We start from the raw sequence: 22,360 nt of genomic DNA, 5'->3' as shown, positions 1-22,360 counted from the left end.
AACCTGGGACATTCAGCACATAAAAGCCTATTATTTTTAGTTTTTATTTATCTGTGTTATTTTTCCCCTGCTGAGCCCATATGCTTATGCATTACGGTGGGATATGTAATTTATGTGAGTTAGTCCTCACATAAAACAGCAGTCATGTATGTTTTTCTTAATATTTCACCTTGTCTAATTTTGGCTCAGTTTTTCCATCATTTCTTTTTTTTTTTTTAAAGTTACTTTTTTGTTCATACTTTCACGTGAATAACTGGCCTGTTTATCACAGATTTTTTGGCTTTTAAAACAGAAAGTTTGTGTTTATTTCATATTTGCTTTTGATAATTTGCCCATAGGTTTATTCTACATCAAATAGAACGCTTATTATAAAGTTCAGCTAGCCCGTTTAAATAAAGTATCATTTTTACACTGTTCATCATCATCACCTAATTCAGCTCCTTCTTCGGGGTGAAAAATATATTGCTATTTGTCCCTGTAAAGGAAAAGAGATGGAAGAGAACTGATGGGTCTAATTTATGAACTCAGGTGGGTGTACTTGGGCAAACAGAGACCCCCGGCGCATTTCAGTTCCTCTAAATCAGGGGCGTCCAACATGCGGCACATCGAGGTGCGGCCAGCGTGAGATCGGCAGCCAGGGCAACCGGGATCACAAGAGCCCTGCTACTTACCTGTGGGAGGGTCTTTTGTACTGCACAGAGGAAGCGGAACCCAGCAGAGTTCACGTGACATCACATGACTCTGCTCCAGTCTCTCTTCCTCTGTGCAGTACAAGCGAACGCGCCCCCTGCTGAAGTCTGTGAGCGGCATCAAGAGAGCTGCAGTGCAGGTAAGGAGGTGGGGAGGGTGTTTGAATGAGTATGCGTGATTGAGAGAATGAATCTGTTTAATGAATGAGTATATGAATGAGTGTGTGTGTGTGTGATACTATGGATGTGTAAGTGCTGGAACCTAAGCATGATGGGACTGTGATTGCTGTTAGCAATCACACTCCTATCATGCCAAGTCAGCCAGTACATGCTGAAACCTGGCTAGCTGCCAACTTGTGTATTGATGCTGCCAGCAGTATGGGGTCTCCACATCACTTACAGCCCCCTGTACCAGCATGTACTGGCTCACTTGGCATGATAGGAGTGTGATTGCTAGTAGCAATCACAGTCCCATCATGCCTAGGTTCCAGCATTTACTGGTTCCCTGGGTATAAAAGGAGTGTGATTGCTGTTAGCAATCACACTCCTATCATGTCAAGTCATATTGTTGAATTTTTTTGTCCAATTGTGGTGTGCTACTTACTTTTAATAAAAGTGTGGTTAACACACCAAAATTGGACAAAAAAATATAATAACATTGTTATTAGATTTTTTGTACAATTTTGGTGTGTAACTTACTTTTATTAAAAGTGAGGGATTTTTTCTTATTTTTAAAGGTGGGGGGGGTCGTTTCCGGCTAAGTGAACCCTGAATTTTTGGTTTTGGTCCCAAATTTTCATTTTGGTGTATCCCTAGGATAAATAAAACTATTTCATTTTTACTTATCCAGAATCTTGAATTTGTAGTCACAAAACTTTCTAGGCCCAGAAATCAGTGAGAGGAAAAGTAAAGGTTTTGTGTCATTTACTTTATTTGAATCTGCATATTTTATTAAAGGCCATATTTTCTCACGGTGAAAAATGAGTGCGGCCCTCGCATATATACAATTCTGATGAAGTGGCCCACTCCAGAAAAAACTTGGACACCCCTGCTCTAAATGGTGTTTACGGGAAATTTGTTACAAAGTATTTATTTGTACGTTAAAAAGCCTGACAGGTTGTTGTTCATCAAACAGATCTGAGCTAGGTTTATTTCTTGTTAAACATTCCATGGATCAACATGTGTAAAGATTAACTTGGCGTCTTAACGATGTCACTCTTTCTCTGTCAAGGCTTAAGTTTAGAAACAAAATGCTAGCAATTATAGGAATGTTTAAAAAAAAAAAATTATATATATATATATATATATATATATATATATATATATATATATACACTGTTTGGTTCTCTACTGTACAAATTACATAGTCAAGTCCCGAATGAGTTTGTTGATTATATATTGAACATTTTAATGTTTTATAGTGGGCAAAGGGACAGGGAATGTAGACAGTGGAACAAAACAAAAGTGTATCATCAACATAAATATAAAACATTACATTAATATTTATTTTGGTAATTTGGCTGGTAAAAATATTTAGAATGCCATTCATTATAGTTAATGCATTTAATGGCATTTAACACAACAAGCTGCCTTTGAAATATAATTTACCTTTAAACCTCAGAAGCTTTGAAGAGATGATTATAAGGGCAAACAGAAACTGAGGACAAAAGTCCGAATGATTGGCATTTGTATTGCTTGATACACAAAGTATGTAGTGGCTCATGATACAGGAATCATGTTATAATCAATGGATTACATCTACATAACTGTAATTAGTTGGGTAAAGTCCACATGGCGCTAGAAACACATGATGCCTTTGACTTGTCAAGCTGTTCCTAAAAGGACCTATGTCACTGATTAGGGGTTAACCTTCTGAAAGTGCCTACAGGATTTCTGCTGACTAGTAGACTACACACAATGAATCTGCCACTAAGACTTTTCTACTCCATCAAAACGCATCATGCTATTTTTTCCTTCATCTTCCCAAATGGATGAAATTTTGAAAAGGTACCAACAACACTTGTCACACACATTTACATTGTAAGGCAGAACTTTCGGTTTAACCAAGAAACTTTAAATAAATAAATAAATAAAATAAACAAAACTGTTGCGAGACCAGAGGAGAAAATATTCCCTTTTTTGGTCAACATTCCAAGAGTTGACTCCCCTTTATACGCCAAAAGAATGAATTTGTTAATTCCTGACTATTTTGATAAATAAACCTTCATTTGAGGTTGTTGTTATATTTCAGTATTATGCATTATTGTATCGCAATGTATGGTTTGCATGCAATACAAATCCATAAAAGGCTACACTGAAGTCTTGCTAATGTATAACGGAATATGAACTCTATAGATATATGCGCTCGCGGACCAAAAATAATTCCTCCCTTCCACCTCCCCTATTGGTTCAACCTCTGTCTCTTACAGTATTGCTCCAATTCTTTCCCTTCCCAACATTTCCCGCGTCGCAGACTTGCTAACACCTCTCACACATTATATCAGAATACAAAAAAGGTCATTTTATATTACTAAACATAACTGCTTTATGCACTTTAATGCATTTGATTGTGGATTGTCATCTCATATTTTCTTTTACATCTGTAGCTTGCGTGTACACATCTACCGGGCGTACCCATCTACTCTCCTTCAGCCAGCTTCACCGGTGAACTGCACAAGTCTTTAAGAGAGAAATCTGGAGGAATTGTGGCGAATGATAGAGTAGGTATGCTGCAGTGTTTTAACCAGGTAACTAGTTTCTGTTCAAGTTATATTCATCGCTGGCGAGGCTGTTTGGGACAATAGACTCTCTGTTTAACAAGTTATCTATAAGCCTAAGAATTACGAGTGATTAAGCAGTTCTAGTGATAGCTACCTTAAAAAAAGGGAAAAGTGGATGGGGCGGAGCTAACTGTGATGAGCAGAAGCGAGTAACTGGTGCTCTGCTGGCAACAATAAAAAACGGCAAAATTAAGGGGAGAAAAATTACCTTTTCGGCTTTATAAGTGCTCCAGATGGCCACTCCAAAGTTGAAAAAGTCAGGGGGTAAAGTTGCAGGAGAATCAGCAACCAAATTGAAGCAGCAGGCTTCATTAAAGTCATTCCCTGACTGGATCCAAGATGGCGCCGATGACAATCCTCTCATGGAGCCCTCCCAGTGTTGTAATGAGGATGAATTAACAGCTATCCAGGGATTTCCCTACAGAACAGCCTTGCAAGGTATGCTAAAGATGCTAAGACAACAAATTAAAGGTGACATGGCTTCTTTTACAAATAAAATCCAACAGGATATTAAAAATTTGGGAGATAGAGTAAATGAGGTAGAAAACAAAGTAGATGAAATAACTGAAGTACAAAATGAACTTTTTACCTCACAAAATAATTTGAAAGAAGAAATTAATAAATTACAAAATCAAATAACAGACCTAGAAGACAGATCCCGAAGAAATAATATACGGATAAGGGGAATTCCTGAGAATATTTTAGGGCCTGTTTTACCACAATTTCTGAGGGAATTTTTTGCATTTCTTCTTAAGGATGTGGCGGCAAAAGACATTATACTTGATAGGTCGCATAGACTTCCCAAACCAAAAGGAATACCCACAGACAAACCACGGGATGTAATTACAAGAATTCATTTCTTCCACATCAAGGACCGAATTCTTAAAAGCCATAGATTACACAGAGATTTACCTGAGAAATATGCCAAATTAGAAATATACCCTGACTTGTCAAAAGGTACACTTCAAAAACGGCGCAATTTAGCACCTATCACCTCAGTCCTAAGGAAGCACAACATTATGTATAAATGGGGATTTCCAGTGAAACTCCTTGTCACCAAAAATGGAGAGACATCCGTCATTGCATCATTGGGAGAAGGCCAGGATCTTTTACAAAGATGGGGATTGATGGGAGAATCTAGCATTGCTACTGCAAGCCCTCCTAACACTCACCTTACGAAAATATGGACAGGGACGCAGAAAAAGAGGAAAGCAGTAGATAGATCTGCATCAAATTCACCGTCTACTTCTCCAAAAGGAATATAAGTCTCAGAGTAGTAAAGCTTTTCAACATTTATTTTTCTTGTGTATGCATGAAGATTATAAATAGCTTTATACTAGGTATGTGTATGTATATGTATATATATATAGATGTGTATATGTGTATTTATACTATATCTCCCCGCCAATACACTAAGATATAGATATTGTTGCTCCCGGAATACTCGGCTCTATTTCAGAGTTGAAGACATGGTATTACTTTTAAATTTGGTTATCAATTGGTTGTTAAGGTTTTATAGTTATAGTTATTACTGGCCTATCTATCAAATTTTGTGCATGATTCTGGAAGGGACTCTTGATAGAACTCAAAACCACTTTATTTGTATAATTTATTTTTACAATTTATGTCTTTGAATTTACTCTCTATAAATGTAAAGGGGTTAAACTCCCCTCACAAACGAAGAGTAGCATTTGAGGAAGCTAAAACTACACATGCTCATATTGTGTTTTTTCAAGAAACTCATTTTAGCACAGATAACATACCAAATTTTTATGCTAAAAAATTTCCTATAGCTTTTCATTCTACATTGCCTTCGAAAAAACGGGGGGTTTCAATTTTTTTTAGACATGATGTTTCAGTGTCTATACATAAATCCATCCTGGACCCTCATGGTCGATACATAATTCTAATCTGTACTATCAATCAACAAGATTTTACTTTGGCTAATATTTATGCGCCATTATCAGGTCAGTCATTATTTTTACGCAAGATATACCAAGAAATCCACAAATACAAACGAGGTAATATTTTGGTAGGTGGTGACTTTAATATCACAATGGATCCATCCCTTGACAATTCTTACAGTAGAACTATAAAGGGTCAATATATCCAGAATAATAGTAGTGCAAGGATCAGAAATTTACATATTGAATATGGGCTACAAGATGTATGGCGTTCCCTACATCCTTCCGATAGGGAATATACCTTTCATTCATTAGTTCACAATACATACTCCAGAATTGATTATATAATGGTTGACAAATATATGCTACAGCAAATACATTGTTGTACTATAGGTAATATCAATTGGTCAGATCACGCTCCCGTGATGGTTACAATTAAAAACGACCTCACTATCAAAGGGCAGGGAAGATGGCGTGTCAATGAATATGAACTAGCAAAACCATCAGTGCAGAAGTTATTTAGCAAATGTATACAAAATTATTTCAAAGAAAATATGTCAGATGATATTGCCATAGACACAGTATGGTTAGCACATAAAGCAGTTATGCGGGGTTTGTTTATTCAACACACCGCTAGGGTGAATAGGGCACGTAGATCTCGTGTAACAATGTTGGAATCCCAATTGAGATCACTTCAATCACAAAATCAAACACAACCATCTACAATTCTACTAACTGAAATTCAAAAAACACAAAAAGATTTAGATGAGTTAAACAACTATAAAACTGAATTGGCTATGAGACGACTTAAACATAATTATTATGAAAAAGGCAATAAAGCAGATTCACTCCTTGCTAATAAGCTAAGACAAACAGTTCTCAAATCTCATATTTCTTTTGTGAAAAATGAATACAATACTAGAGTATATAACCCAAAACATATTGCGGATACATTTGCTACATTTTATGATCATTTGTATAATTTGAAAAAGGATCCTTCAATATTTCACCCACGAGTTAAGGACATACAAGGTTTCTTGGAAACACTGCCTATACCTAAGATCTCTCATGAAAATAGGGAAAGCATAAGCAAATTGATTACCTTGGAAGAGATAGAGGAGGTTATTAAATCTCTCAGTCCTCATAAGGCACCTGGACCTGATGGTTTTTCAAATGCGTATTATAAAACGTTTTGCTCGATTTTAACACCATATCTTCAGCATCTTTTTAATAATTTCTTGACACAAGGGTCTATACCTAAAGAAATGCTAAAAGCTTATATTATAAATATACCAAAACCTGGCAAATCTACTGATGAATGTGCTAATTACAGACCAATATCTCTTTTAAATGTGGATCTAAAAATTTTTGCAAAGATTTTAGCAAACAGGATAACACCACTATTAACATCTTTAATCCATAATGACCAAGTAGGTTTTATTAAAGGTAGACAAGCATCAGATAACGCAAGAAAACTCATTAATGTCATTCAGATTTCCGAAAAAAAAAAAATTCCATGTGCAATTCTTTCTCTAGACGCTGAAAAAGCATTTGACAGACTAAATTGGCATTATCTTAAAGCAACACTACAAAAATTTGGCTTCCCTTCTGTGTTTGTCAGAGCTATAATGGCAATGTACTCTTCCCCAATAGCAAATGTTTTAAATGAAGGATTCGTTTCCAAGGACATTATTATCTCAAATGGAACAAGACAGGGGTGCCCATTGTCCCCGATATTATATGTGTTGGCATTAGAGCCTTTAGCTATAAAAATACGTAATTCTGGAGATGTAGTGGGTTTTCCCATACCTGAACGAAACACATTAAAATTGAATTTATTTGCAGATGATATTTTATTAACCATTACTAAACCTCAAAAATCTATCCCTTCATTATTTAATATATTAGAAAACTATGGTAAAATATCATACCATAAAATTAATACTAAAAAAACTCAAGCTATGACATTAAATCTCCCACAAAGTACTATAAATACTCTGAAACAACAATATGATTTTCTCTGGAAAATGCACTATATAGAGTATTTAGGGATAAAACTGACTAATACCATTAAACAAATGATTCCAACGAACCTATCTGAACTGTGGGTAGACATTAAAAAAGACTTTAATTCATGGGTCACTTATAACTTATCCTGGTTGGGTCGAATAGCTGCTTTTAAAATGACAGCTTTTCCAAAATTATTATACATTTTTCGCATGATCCCTCTACATATATCTAAAGCTACTTTATTAAAGTATCAAAAAGATGTAAACACATTTATTAACCAAGGGAAAAAAAATAGAATAGCAGATAACTTATTAAGAATACCTGTTGATCTGGGTGGACTAGGCCTTCCGGATTTATATATTTTTCATAAAGCAGTACTTTTAGCACAGGCTATTTTGTTACTTTCTCCTCCAGGTCAAATTGGTTGGGTTGATTTAGAGAATGCTATGTTAATTTCTTATAAACCTGAAGAACTGTTATGGCTTCCTAAACATCTTCACCCCAGTGTAAAATTTACTCTGGAAACATCTAATATGGCATTGAAAACATGGGAGTGGACAGCTAGTTTGTGTCCTGATTTATTTAAAATTCAAAAGATTACCCCATTTAAAACACTCAGTTTATTAATTCCTAACATAGATTTATCCATTTGGTATGCAAAAGGCATAAAACAGGTTAATGATTTGTTTCATGGGAATACCTTTTTATCATTTGAACAATTACATCAGATTTGGGATATACCATATAAGCAATTTTATGTATATTTACAAATAAGACATTGTTTATCAATTTATTCGGATCTGTTACAAATAGGTAATAACAATACTTTACTCCTTATAAGTCTCTGCAAGCAAGTGCCCTATATAAGAAAGGCTATTTCGGTTTGTTATTTTTTCCTAAAAAAGCAAATGCTTCAAGACAAATTACCTTATATGCTCAAATGGGAGGTAGAACTAGGAATAAATTTTACAAAAGAACAATGGAACAAAAATGTACGTACACTTTCCCAAACATCTAGGTGTGCTAATCACAAAGAAATTAATAAAAAAATATTGTATAGATGGTATCTCACCCCAGAGAAATTACATCATATGTTCCCAAATATTTCTCATCTTTGTTGGAGAGAATGTGGAGAAAAGGGTACTCTAAGTCACATTCTGTGGTATTGCCACAAAATTCAACCATTATGGAATAGAATTTTTTGCTTGTCATCCAAACTACTTCAATTCAATGTTCCAGTCTCACCTGAGATTGCTCTTTTAGGAGCAGTACCTCATGGTATCTCCAGATCTAAATCAAAATTACTGGAATATATACTGTTAGCTACCAAAATTGCCATAGTTAGGAAATGGAAAAACAACACGGGCCCACAATTTTCAGAAGTCATGCATATTTTATTAGATATAAAAAACATGGAATACATGTCTCATTCTCTTTCAGATTCAGTGGCTATATATGATCAGGTCTGGGCTCCTATATCCAATATAGCCCTTGAAAAAACTTTTACTTAATCTGGTACTTTTTAACAGGTTATTCTTTCTTTTTGTAGAGTAGCAAGTAAAAAGGAAGGGAAGAGGAATGAAACAGGGATGTATATGCATGTGTAGGTATATGTGTATGTATATTATGCATGTGTATGTAGGGATATTTATATGTTTGTATATGGATTTGTGTAAATGGGCCCATGGAGAGACATGTATTTTTTTTTTTCCTAATGAATTTTCTGCATGTATCATATACTATGTGTAGTTATGTTTGCATATCCAATTATAAATGTATGTCTTTGCTACTGTAACAGTGCGATGTATTTTAGTTTTTTTCCCTTTCATTTTCATGTACTTAACAAGTAGTATTAATAATTGGTTCACAATAAGGTAGAAATAAGGCCAGTGGTTTTTGTTTTTGTTTTCTAAGTCAGGAGTATTTTCTCTTCATATTGTATCCAGCTAATATATTCTTATTTTAATATTCATTAATTTATTATTTTCACGTACTGGAGCCAATTCAATTATTGGAGACCAATTTGGAATTTAATATCAGTTGTAACACATTTCTAATGTATTTTCTTCAACTCAATAGTTTATTGTAAGTTACTATTGTCAATGAAATAAAAACTTCAATAAAAATTACTGAAAAAAAAAAAAAAAGGGAAAAGTATAAGTTTTTCATCATATTGTACAGAGCTGTGACATAAGAACATTCCTCAAATGGATTGACTAGTATATTTAAACTTGCTATTTCCATTGTATGGTATGGATGATTAGCTGTAGTTTAAATAGCCTTAACCAAATTACAATTATCTATTTTAATAGACAATTGCATGCATACAGTTTAGCACATAATGTGCATCACATGGCATGTTTTAAATGGATTCTCACATGCTAGGAATAAACTCGCACTTAGCTTTTATAGCTACTTTCACAATACGTGGAACAGCTTTAGCTGTGTAATGTTTTCTTTTTAATTTACATATCTTAACTCGATTTTGTACGATTTCTTTCTATAGTATTTTCCTTTTTTCAGTTTTGATCCATTTATTCTATAAACTCCATTAGCCTTTTATTTTAAGATGTACAGTGACCTCTTTCATCATTCTGCTTGTCGAACTCACTGCTATTGCCATCAGTATATAATCTCTTTGCAAGCTAAGTCTGTTTGATGGCTTCTCTACCAAGTCCACCAACAACTAAAATCGTGTCTACTTGTGAGCACCAGGGGAGGGCTGACAAGAAGAGTTAAAGAACTTGTCCCACTTTAATTGAACAATTAAAATGGGTCGGAGTGAGCCTTGACTGGGATGGCTAGGCCAGACGGCATTTTTTGAGTTTTGGGAGGTTATTTAAGGTAGGTGTCATTAAGTTAGGGGCCATTTTGTGTGTCACCCTACGTCATGTAGTTTGTCCCACCCTTCCTCCCTATTGTTTGTGGTGTTGGTTAATTTTGTCACACTCGGGGACGGAAGCTTACCAGGCATCTAGGGGGTGAATGCTCGGGAAGGGAGCATTTGGTGCCATTTCGGTGGGAGGCTCCTTGCTGGTGGTGCTCTGAGACTCAGGTCTGGGCATCTGGGTATGTCCTCTCCTGTGTTGGTGGTATCTGGATAGCCTGGTAAGCTTAGGGGTGTTTTCGTTTTTTGTTATTTATTCATGTTAATTATTTATGTTATTTATTGTGTTCAGTTTGGCAGTCATTGCCCTGTTAACACACCTAGTTTTGGTTTAGGTTGTGTGGCAATGGCTTGGTTAAATAAATAAATAAAGGCTGTGGCCTTTTCTACCCCAAATCTTGGTGTTGTGTTCGTTATTGGGTAGCTAAAATGGTTGGGTGGGCCTGGCCCAGACATCAAGGGTACATCAGTCATGTTAATGGAGCTTTTTGTGGCAAATATATAATGGCAAACAGCAAGGGTTATGTAAAAAGAAAATACCATAATTTAGGTGCGTTTGATACAAAGTTTGAAAGGCAACAGGAATGTTCCATGGATTGTTATGGCAATAAAACACCCTTTCAAACTGCATCAGAGTCCCTTTTAATACGTATCCACTAGTGATGTTGTAAGAAGTGCTCACACAGTAATGCATACAAGTGCATGGTGACTCAGTGTAAGTTGCATATAGCAAAAGCTGGGTATACGGCTTTAGACATAAGGAGGAAACAGGAAGTTTGGAAAGCCGATGTATTGTTTATTTTATTTTAAGACTCAGATTCCTAAAGAAAACATGCTTTTCTTTCCACTTGCCTGCCATGTTAAATACTGATGCAAGCATAATTTATTTTAATCTCTGGGTTTTTTTTTTAAATAATCTAGTAGAAATTATTTCTTTCAAGGCTAGAATTTCAAACAAGAGAAACTTGTTCACCCACTAAATTGAAACACATTTCCGAAAAAATCTAATGAACTTCATATTGATTTTCAAGCCATCTCTGTTTCAGGAACTAATGAAACTTCAGAGTGGAAATGCTAGCTGTTATTACATGTTTTTTTTACATACACCACCTGCATACCAGAAGCCCTGTAAAACAGTCTATATGATGGTGTTATAATTGCTGGGGCATGTGCAGCCTCAAACTGCACATTTTAAGTTTTCATAAATGGATAACATGGCAAGTATAACTACAATGCTCCCAGAGACCCACATACATTTATCTTCCTCCAAGAACCATATAAGATCTCCCATTAGTGAATTATATATTAGTGACTATAAACTTGTTTGAGCAGGGTTATATTCCCAACAACCTTTGTGGTGTGTCTGGCTATTGCATACCTTTTTAGGATGGCCAGTCCATCTTTGGGACCCAGGTCCCTTTTTTTCTACCCTGATGTCCTTATTTTCTAGGAGAGTGTCCTACAGGACTAAAGGTCACAACAATGATGGGCTCGGCAAACTACCTGCGCATGCAAAATGCATCCCCAGCCGCTCCCCTCCATGGTCAAATGCCAAATGCAATAAAGTGCGCTGTATGGCTTTAGGAAATGGAGCACCGTGATATGACATCATATCCCTGCATGCTATGTCTTAAAGGCACAAAGAGCGTTTTGATGAAGTCATTCATTGCATGAATAGGCTGCTTAGGGAGACCAAAGATCCCCAATCTAACTAGCCTATTGTGCAGTGATACACTGGGGGGCTTGGTTGCCTCCCTGGTTTGTACCAGGCTGCCGACCTAGGCCAGAATATGTCCCTGGCCACAAGCTGCCTTGCAACCACTGCCGGGTCACATGATGTTTCATGTGACCCCTACTGACCCCTACTCATCTCCTGTCGGTGCATAGAAAGAAAAAGTTAAATCTTTGTAGATGTCGGGAAGCATCCTAGTAACCATAACAACCTGGCCTCAAAATTCATAAATAAAATACACTATTCTTCTTCCAAGATAATATCACTATAGCATTTGGCTGAACACGTGTTCATTAATGAGAATCACTACAGACAGATGGCCCAATTTTGCTTGTCCCTTTTTCTCTTGCAGATTGTTTACGTTTTTACAATTACAACTTCATTGGAATTCATTTTTCAAAGGCAATTATAAAGTATGCTGTACTGTTATGTTTAAAAATGGAAATTGCCTAAAAAAAAAGTGAACGTACAGTGGCCACATGTAAAACATCTATCATTTAAGAAGTGTTAAATTGGCTATTCAAAATATGCAAGTTTTTGAGAAACTGCCAAATATGTGGATGAAGATTAATTATAAAGAACACAATGGTATTTCACTATCTCTGGGCATAATATGGATAAAAAAAAGACCTGGTAGTAGCTATGACTGAAATTGGTGCCAACAGCTCACAGTAAAAATCTCCCTCCTTTTTTCATAATTATATTCCTTCCCTCTGCAGCAATGGTAGGATAGCTTTGCCAACTTTCATTACTGTACCTGGGAACTTTATGGCAGATGAGCCACAGCTCCCTCTGATCCTGTTCCTAGGAGACAGGAAGCGTGTGTGGCTGTACATGGGTTGTATCTACCAGTGCATGGGATTAGCCCTAGGTAAACTCTGGAGGCTGAGAAGTGGGTAAAACCAGGACCAGGAGTGGCCAGATATTAACCTGGAGCCACAGAGAGGGGGTGTCTCATTTGGGTAGGAGGTCTACATATGAAACTGCAAGAGCCTGTAAGTTTGCAAAAAATGTCGAGGTAGAGGGCATAGGTGGCTACATGATGGGATGGGTCCTAGGAAGGTTTCTGTACCTCTATTGGAGTTATTACATTTTTAATCCCCAATCCATTAAGCACAAAATGGGGGTTGAGAAGGCATCTACGTGGGCTCTATTCAGTCAAGTCTGGTCAGTCTATTCAACCCTTAACCTGACCGACTGCTCAACTGCTTAGCAGAAAAGTCTCTGTACAAAGATATTGTTGTCAGTGGCAAGGCTTCTTGTGCATATGGGGCATTTAGTGAAATGACCATAACAAAGCCTGTCACTGCCTACCCTTTTTGGTAATTTATGGAAGCCATCTTTTTGGAATTAAGCGCAATGCTATATATCTCCAACAACCTCTACAATTAAAAATACTTGTGTCAAAATAAACATCACTTGAAACTTCTAGTAGCAGTATTAGTTAAAGTAGTCTTTAGGGAGGTATATAAATACTCCACCAAAGAAATGCAAAGTGTGGCATCACATCTGGCCTCTACCATACAATATGGGCAGAGTGTTGCGTCATGCTTTCTTCCACAAACAGCACCACAAGGACAGTATGTTACCAATTATAGGAGCCTGAGCATTTCTGTACTTTGTGAATACAATGAACAATAAAGGCACATTTGTGTTTTTTTTGGTGGTAAACATTTTACACACTTGCAGATGCTAATTTTGTTGTATCAACACTTTTATATACACCCCTCCTTTACGATAACTAGTACTGGGGCCATAAACATGACAATTAAAAAAGAGCGCTCGTGGGTGAAATGGTAAATGGAACGAGTCATGGAAATAGCAGTCTGACAAATCCAATAAAGATCACATGAGGAAAGTTTAGAAAACATGGAAAACAAATAAATAAGGAAAAAAAACAATTACATATTTTGTCACAGCTCAGTTAAAAAAAAAGTCATTAAGGACAATGGGCTCTGGCACACTATCAAACACAAAGCGAACAAAATAACAAAGACAGAATCACATAAAACTTTCCTAAATCATGTCGAGTTTTCCTGCCTACAGATTCTGTGATGCCAAACCACTACTCTGGTTCTTTCACACGTGACTGTATGATACATGAATAAATCGTGCAATTATAGTGCCTTAGGCTTTGCTGCATGAACATTTATATATAAAACATACAAAATATTTATATAAATACATTATACTTATGTAGCGTCCCTAGTAATGTGTACTTTTGTGGATGATGTTAGATGAAGCAGTGAGCTGAAAAACTAAAGTTTTGGATGGGTGTCCTCAGTTCCTGGTTCAGACTTTGGAATAAAGGGAGCGGTACTATCCTCTGATAAAGACAGACTTCTCATACGTAAAAAAGATGCATTTTGTTGCTTTTTTCCCCAACACGCAGCATCCACAGTTACACAATTGTCCCACACACCAAATTGCAAATTGCTTCCTCATCATGAAGATGAGCTTGTAAAATTAAAAACATATTTGCTGCATAATTTCATATGTATTCCTTACAGCTTCCATTACATATGTATCCCTTACAGGATAGTGGGAGTTGCCCATTAAAATTGCTATTTGGTGAGATGCACTGAGAATAGGGGCTTCTCACTAACAAATAGTTTGTTAGTTTAACTTTACTAGGGTCACCCCGCTTGCTGGCTGAGGGAGCCAAAAGCACAGATAGCCTGAGGACAGTGCCTTTCTTTGCATAGGGAAAAATGAGGTCCATGCTCCCACTTTTCCTTCTCCCAGAGCTCTCACATTCTTAGTGTCTTCTCTCATGTTAACATGTTACATGATGTTGTCGCCAATGGAGGCCTTGAAAAAGTCAAGTCCTCTTGGGCCCCCGTATTCCACCAGGAACAGCCATGCTTGAGGGCCTTTCATTGCTCATTCAGAAGATGGAAATGGTTACATATTTATAGCCCTTATGTAGGGCAACAGAGAGATACCATGTTTTGCTCTGTACCTTTGTTACCTAGCCCTTACCCACTAGGTTAAAGGCTACCAATGTCATTTATATTCTAAAATCCATATTTTTAGGTATTCAAAATGTGACCAAAATGTCAGGATACCATATGCTATATAATTCAATGTGCAATATTGTCACACAAGTAACAAATGACCAAGTGAAAGCAAAACCCTCTACAATTACTGAGCAGCTCAACATTTATAAGTGTCTGTAACGCCTCTTAACCTCTCATGAGAAGGGCACCTTATTAGATCTAGAGAAAAAAAATGAGATTATTTATCTATATAATTGAATGCTACAGAGATGGATTACTTTGCAATTAAAGACCCAGGAGGCAAGTAGTATGTGTACAATACAGTCAAAAGGGAACATGGTATGCATATTTTTGCTTATCTAAAGAGAGGAAATAAGGACATGGATAAAAGAAGTAAAGTAAAAAAAAAATCTTACAATAAAACATTGGGTATTCAGTTTATTCTGCACTAGATTATTGGGGCCATAGGCAGGTCATTCTTTCCCCAATCACTAAGTGTGCGCTTAGCCTTCTCACCAAAAGAAAGATTTGGCCTCATGCTCTCTGTTTTTATGTATTAAGAGCGACATCTGGTATACCTTACTTGTCCGAATAGATGATTCTAATGCGAAAGGAGAACATGGCCAAATCTCTTTTATGCCCCATACGGTGTACAGTACGGGGCACTATATTTTTTTTAGTTTTTAGACTTAAATCTTTACCACTGCCTTAGATTAACACTGAATTAAAACAGACCTGATCCTTTTGATTATTTGGTAGCAAACAATAGCGTTACGCTTTTAATATTCTGCATCGTTTTGTACACATATATTTCTTTATATCTGTTTTTGTACTAATTGCCTGATGCTTAACAAGCTCAATACACTTATTATTAATGTTAATCCAGATTAAAAAGGAGGAAATTATTTGGTTAGGAAAGTACAATGCACGAGATGAACTAAAACAGACAATATTATTAAAAAAATTAACATAGTCAACAGAGTACCTAACATTGTCAATGACAACAGAAACTAAACAAATGAACTCTGCCAAATGTACAAATTAACTCTGACATATTGCTATACAATAAACATAATTTGCCATTTGTTAACAATAATGCAGTGCATATAATACATTCAAAGAAAATGTTGGTTGAAATGCAGTTTAAAATTCTGAATTTTCATTTTCAATTTTGTTGTATGCACTACATTATTATCCAATCCTTACTAAACAATTACCTGCATGATATGTTTATAAAATAACAGGTAATAATTGTTTGATGTTATTAGTAGAAGGGTGGCAGCACCAAAGTATATTAGATATGCATTTAGAATACTTAATAAAACAGACAATAATGAAATATAATAAAAAAAAAAATCTGGGGCCTCATATCACACCTCTTCTTTGTACCTGTTCCTGATCCCACCACATCCCTATTTGGAGACTCAGACATCGCATCAGCCAGTCGTTCACGGAGGCCTTCATCGGTACTTTCGATGGAGGAGATTTGACGGAGCCCAAAACTTTCTGGCCAGCTCCCACAAACCTCCAGAAGAGTTACACTGCGATCATATGCACCTGGAAAACACAACCGAACAGTATTTAGCCCAACAGTCACCTCTTGTTTAATATTTGATGTTAGCAACAAGGGAAAACAAACAGGAAATTGTAAAAGGAAATCACAAGCCTTTCTTATGTAACAGGTGATATTAAGAAATACTTATGTAACCATTAAGTTACCAAAAGTTGGAGCTAACAAAATAGGGAGACATTTGCTTTGTACGGACTACTTCCTGTTGTGTCATAAAGCAGAGCGTAAGGAAAAAACTGCTTCCCAGTTTACCGTAAAAATGTCTAGTTAGAATCTTGTCCCTGCTGTTTTGTCACAAGGTGTACGAACCGACCTAGTTGATTTTATTAGACTTAATATTTAATACACTGATTTAATACTTTGACTGTAGCAGAAACTATTGAGCGTGCTGATAGGTAACTGAATAACATGCATTTACAGTGCCCGCTCTGCTGGCCTATGGATGAAAGCAAAAATGCAAATGTCTATAGTTCTCAAAGTTAAAAGTACATGAACCATGTCCTTGTTATCAGCTCTTTGGTTTTCCCCTTTGATCAGCCGTCAGAAACTATCTACACTTGTACGCAGTGACTGTGCAGCCTCACCACACACTCTTTGTCAATGACAGGTGGTAATATTAAGGGTGAGAAACCAGACCCTGCGGCAGGCGTCCCTTCCTCTGATAACATCCAAAGTAGTGGATGATAACTGTTCATAAACACTCGGGCAGCCAGTTACTCCATACATCAGCAAAGAGGAGCTGATAATTTGGAACTGGAATGGCATGAAAAAAAAAAAAACAGGACAAGGCCAGGCATTCATGGATTTATAGAGCCTGTACCTGAAGTTTCTGGCTTCAGAATTTCAGCAGTTCCACTCAATCAGATTGATATATCCCTTACTTTCCTACAGAGCAGATTCCTGGCACTAGAGAATGATCAATCCCTTAAAGAGACCCGCATCCCTTAGTGACATCCGCACTTGAACTTCAGTGAACCCCAGATGAACTTTCCCAAAAGTGTTCTGAAACTTTAAGCCTTCCCAAAGCTAGCTGGATTTGCCTCACTTCTAAACTCTTTTAATTTGACAGACTAAATCTGTCATTAGAATTTTATACAATCATGTTGTTTATTTGTGCAACTGGTATACAAACGAATACAAAGGACTATAAAATCTCTTCGGTTGGCATATTTCTCTTTGAAGAGTAAACAGCAAAAACAAAAAAACAAAAACAAACGAAAGAGCTCACACTATCTTGGCGTCCTTTCGACCATACAGATTTTTTTACACCTTTTCTTAACAAATTTTAATAACTATAGAATGACTACAGTAAAGAGTAAGACGTGTTTCTCACATTCCTTGAAAAAGCTGATGAAAGATGGTTTATTGGGTTGTTATAGCATGAGGTGAGATAAAGAAACAAAACCATTTTGTCTCTTGTAAGCAGACCTTTGAATAACAAAAAAACATTTTTTTTGAAGTTTTGCCAGAGGAGGATTCTCTACATGTGTGAACAGACACTTTATAAAAGGGGTCAATCTCTTGTTCCCGGGATACTTGAGTAAGAGCAGAAGAGACAAATATAGTGTTACCACTGCAATCTGGGCCGAAAAACTGCCAATTTTTTTTTTTTAGATTTCGACGTGTGAGGTACAAATGTTAATACATGTGTGGGTTCTAGGGATTAGCTAAACTGAAAGATTTTCCTTCTTGAGATTTACAAACTCTGCTCTGAACTTTTATGTTTTATCTTACACTCCCTTTCCACTCCCTTCCATGGTTAAAGCAGATTTCAGGCTTTCATTTTGAACAGTGGAGCCACCGAGTTATCATCTTTCGAGCACAGGCCTTAGTCATGTTTTACTGGCAGCTCTAAAAGAGACAATTCATAAATGTCTCTGGCACTTGCAAACGGCACAGAAGCCTTGCTTGTATACACTAAGCCTTTGTCACTGAGACAAAATAAGAAGGTGAACGATAATAATGTAAAATATTTCTCACATCACTTTTAACCTCACTTTTTAAACACTTAATCCCCTGTGTGTTGTACTTGCTATTGATCTTCCGCATTGCACTTCACTGTGTGCGAGACAGGTTATGTATATGTGTACGGCATTTGAGTGCCACTTCTAAGATATCAGTTTCTATTTTAAAGTGAACTTGATCTATCAAATATGGATACCAGCATGCATTTTATAATAAGAGAAATGACCCAATGCCTTGTAAAAAGGATGACTATTTTTTAATCCATGTAAGAAACAAAGAAATATTTAATTTGGACGGAATGTGACATCATACAGGATGTGACATCATATAACTCATATTAATACTGAACATCAGCAAAAGGCTACGTGATAGAGCCATCTGGGCCATGAATCCCATACAAACCTTTGCTAGACTACCAGAAAAGGGGATGGAGAGCTAATGAGAACTTTGGGCATGGGACACAACTGCAACTGCACCGCCCCAAACGCCTATTTTTATACCACTGACCTCATGTCTATTTGGTATCCCTAGAAACAAAGTCTTGACTGAGTCCTCTCCAAATATGAGATCACCTGTCATCTCCTGAATCACAAGACATCAGTTTCTATATAGACACAAAACTTTCTGAGACTTGCTAGAGAACCAGACCACGGAGTGAAATAAACATTATAAAATATATGTACATTCTCTAAACATCATACTTTTTCCTATATTGGAGAGAAGAAAATACATAATGGGCTAGGTTCAGTAACTGAGATATTATCACTTTTCCTTTATTTATTTTTTCCATTACAATATATGAGAAGATTGCTATTCAAAACCAGAACTTTGGCTTACAAAAATGTGTGGCACTGTATAGCCCCAGAGAGATGTTTTGTTGGACTGGAGAGCAGGATGGCCCAATGCTCCAACTCTAGTTTTTCAACAGACTAGATATCCAAAGCCTGGTTTACATGATCCAATCTGGAATTCTTTATGAAGCCTGCAACAGGGTGCAGGGTGTGGACATTTAGACTCCATGAAGCCTAATAACTGGGTCGTGGAAGATCCCATGTGCTCCTAGGACAAGGAAATGCCCTAAAGGAAGATCCCTGAGCCAAGTGTGGCATTAACTGTCTGGATTTGTGGGTGCTGTGTGGGGACACAGCTTTGTCTGTCAGAAATGTTAGTGAATATTTATGCTGGGCCGTCTAGTACAGCAAAATATAGATCAGAGTGGGCTCCAATGATTTTATGATTTTGTTCTTTGGTGCGTTTGCCCCAGAGCTTTATTACCCCAGAGGACAGTGCTTTAAGTTAAAAAAAAAAACCTTAATGAGCGCCTAAAATGGGTTTGTCACTCAGCGTAAATAAAATAAATCACTTTCAGTAGATCATGTAAAAACTATTGGTAATGCCTCACCTCTAACAACACTCTTTGGTCCCTCTTTGGTCATTTGAATGTTGGAAGGTATGTAACAACCTGAGATGTGTCGATTACCTATTTATAGCCCGATATTTTAGCATAGTCACTTGTTAACTGTGACAACCAGGTGCCTCTAAAATAGACCTTATGAAAACATTTATCAGGCAGTAAGGATATTCTTAATTTAGTTACCGGTATTTAAGCAGGGGTTTCAACTGCAATATACTATTTAGAAAAACACCAACTGGCATGTTCAGATTAAATCAGAGTACAATATAAGTAGTGACCCTAGTTCTGTCTCCATGCAAAGTAAATTACTTTATGTTTGTTAAAGTAAGACAGTGTGTGGCGGTTACCAGAGGACGGGCACTTTGCTTTGCATGCACTGTGCTAGAAGACATCAGCCCTTACATGCTGCCCAATCATCCTCAAACTGGAATATAAAAAACCATGAAAGTTCCCAAGCATGATGCTAACTTTTTAGCTGGGTTATACACAAATATGGTTATATGCTTCGTTTGTAAACCACTAACAGGTTGTTCCTAAAAGAAACTGTTTTGTCAACCTACTGTGACCCAGCATGTCCCTTACACCAATGTTAATCAATGTATAGTCATCGCTGAAGAAGGATGATGCTTTCTTCTTTACAATGCCTGCATGCAACAGGCACCTAAAAAATGAAACGCCTTCAAATCTGCTTGTTGAAACTCTTTTTTTCCCCCCAGAATAGATTGATGATTTTTTGTTTTATCGTATGGGTCATGAAAGTTAATGGCAGGCAGTTTCAATTGATAGCAGATAATGAAACCCTTAGTATTTATGATGCTGCACATCCCAGGTTAAACAGTTGTATAGTCATCCAACATTTGGTCGAAGAGCCATGATTTGTCAATGGCCAGTCTATCAGAGGTTCTTTTAAGAAGAAAGGCTAGAGCCATATGGTTTAACCTGGTATTAAATTATTCTGCACTTCTAAGGTAAAATGCAATGCCTGAAGTGAATGGCAAGAAGAATAATGTTAGCTAAAGCGCAGCAGAGATTAAAGGGATTACCAAATCTTTGACAGAGTACAGACTCACCAGCCTGTGTTTACTGACAAACTGCTGAAACTTCTGACAGCTATAAAATGAAGCTGTGATACTGTGTCCCCCTTAACATTAGGGAAATGATAAAGAAAACCACCAATGTACAAATAGCAGCAAATGGAGAAAAATATATAAAATCTTTTGTAAAAAGTTCTGATTTCGGGCAGTGTGTAGCTGTAGTGAAGTAAGATATAATAGTGACTTTTAGATGCACTATTACTATATTTTTTCAATGAGCTGCATTGCTTCTCGGTTAGAACCAGTGTCTCTGGGAAGCCAGTTTCTTCAATCTACATGCAGGGGAGCAGCGTTTGGTCATGCCCAGGTTTTGTCTACTGTGTGACTACTCATTGCTTGCTACCACCTACTTTAGCTGGATCCAGGTCAACGTAAAAAAAAAAATATATATAAATTGAATATAACAAGTAAATGGAATATGTAAATATACCTCAGAAGCCTATGAATCTGCTCTAGAGACTCTTCACAAGACATTTCAACGGTGGGCTTCTATTCAGAGTATAAAGAGCGATCTTTTAGTCTGTCTATCCCAGGTCATGCCCACTTGACCTATATTATAGTCTGTCCTATCACATAGCTGAGAACATACTGCCCATAGCAGTCCAGCCCATTTCTGGAGAGAACTCTGGAAGACGGTAAATTCGGCATTGCCATGTATGTGTATGAGCTGATCAGTCTTTAACAAAATGTGCTACCTATCTGTTTGAAAAACTGTTGACATCTTTAACTATATATTCATTAGTAGGATATTATCTATTATGTACATAAACCCAGCAGAACCCACAGTACAATACGATTATACATAAAAGTGAGATGTTTAATATATCTAATCAATGCCATCACAATCATCAGAGCCTTCAGAAAGGTCTATAGAGACCCTGCAAGTTATCTGTTTAGAGGATCCATGCACACTGCTGCATTACCACTGAATCTGCAGGAAGAAAATGTTTGGACATTCAAATAATGCATGTGAAATGGCGCTTGCATCAAGGGCCGTTACACTGGCCCTGTCAGTTCAGGGCCAATTACACTCAGACAGAGGGGAAATCGGGCTGTCATCAGACTGCACAACCATTCACGCATCAGCAGGGATTTCTACCTGCCAGGCTTCAACACCTGAGGGTGCAGTAGTACGCATTATTACATCCTATTAATATTATTGTTTATTTATTTAGCACCATCCCTTTATGCGGCAGTTCATACAATACATACATTCAAGAAGTATGACAAAAATAGTACTGAGACTAAGACAAACTGATACGTTAGATAAAGTGTGTCCTGCTCACAAGCTTACAAACGAGGAGTGAAGGATAGAG

At 36.8% G+C, this 22,360-nt stretch overlaps 1 protein-coding gene across 1 annotated transcript in view; it reads right to left on the bottom strand.

Moving 5' to 3' along the window:
- Window positions 1-22,360, bottom strand: part of BCAS3 (BCAS3 microtubule associated cell migration factor) — a 514,534-nt gene that overhangs the window by 26,997 nt on the left and 465,177 nt on the right. Inside the window, exon 24 of the mRNA XM_053454572.1 lies at window positions 16,391-16,558. Coding sequence (XP_053310547.1) covers window positions 16,391-16,558 — 168 coding nt within the window. The remainder of the gene's footprint in view (window positions 1-16,390; window positions 16,559-22,360) is intronic.

Source organism: Spea bombifrons, chromosome 2 (genome assembly GCF_027358695.1).
Source record: "Spea bombifrons isolate aSpeBom1 chromosome 2, aSpeBom1.2.pri, whole genome shotgun sequence".
Classification (NCBI taxonomy): domain Eukaryota; kingdom Metazoa; phylum Chordata; class Amphibia; order Anura; family Pelobatidae; genus Spea; species Spea bombifrons.
The sequence above is the reverse complement of the archived record's forward strand: the minus strand, read 5'-3'. Positions and strand labels throughout refer to the sequence as shown.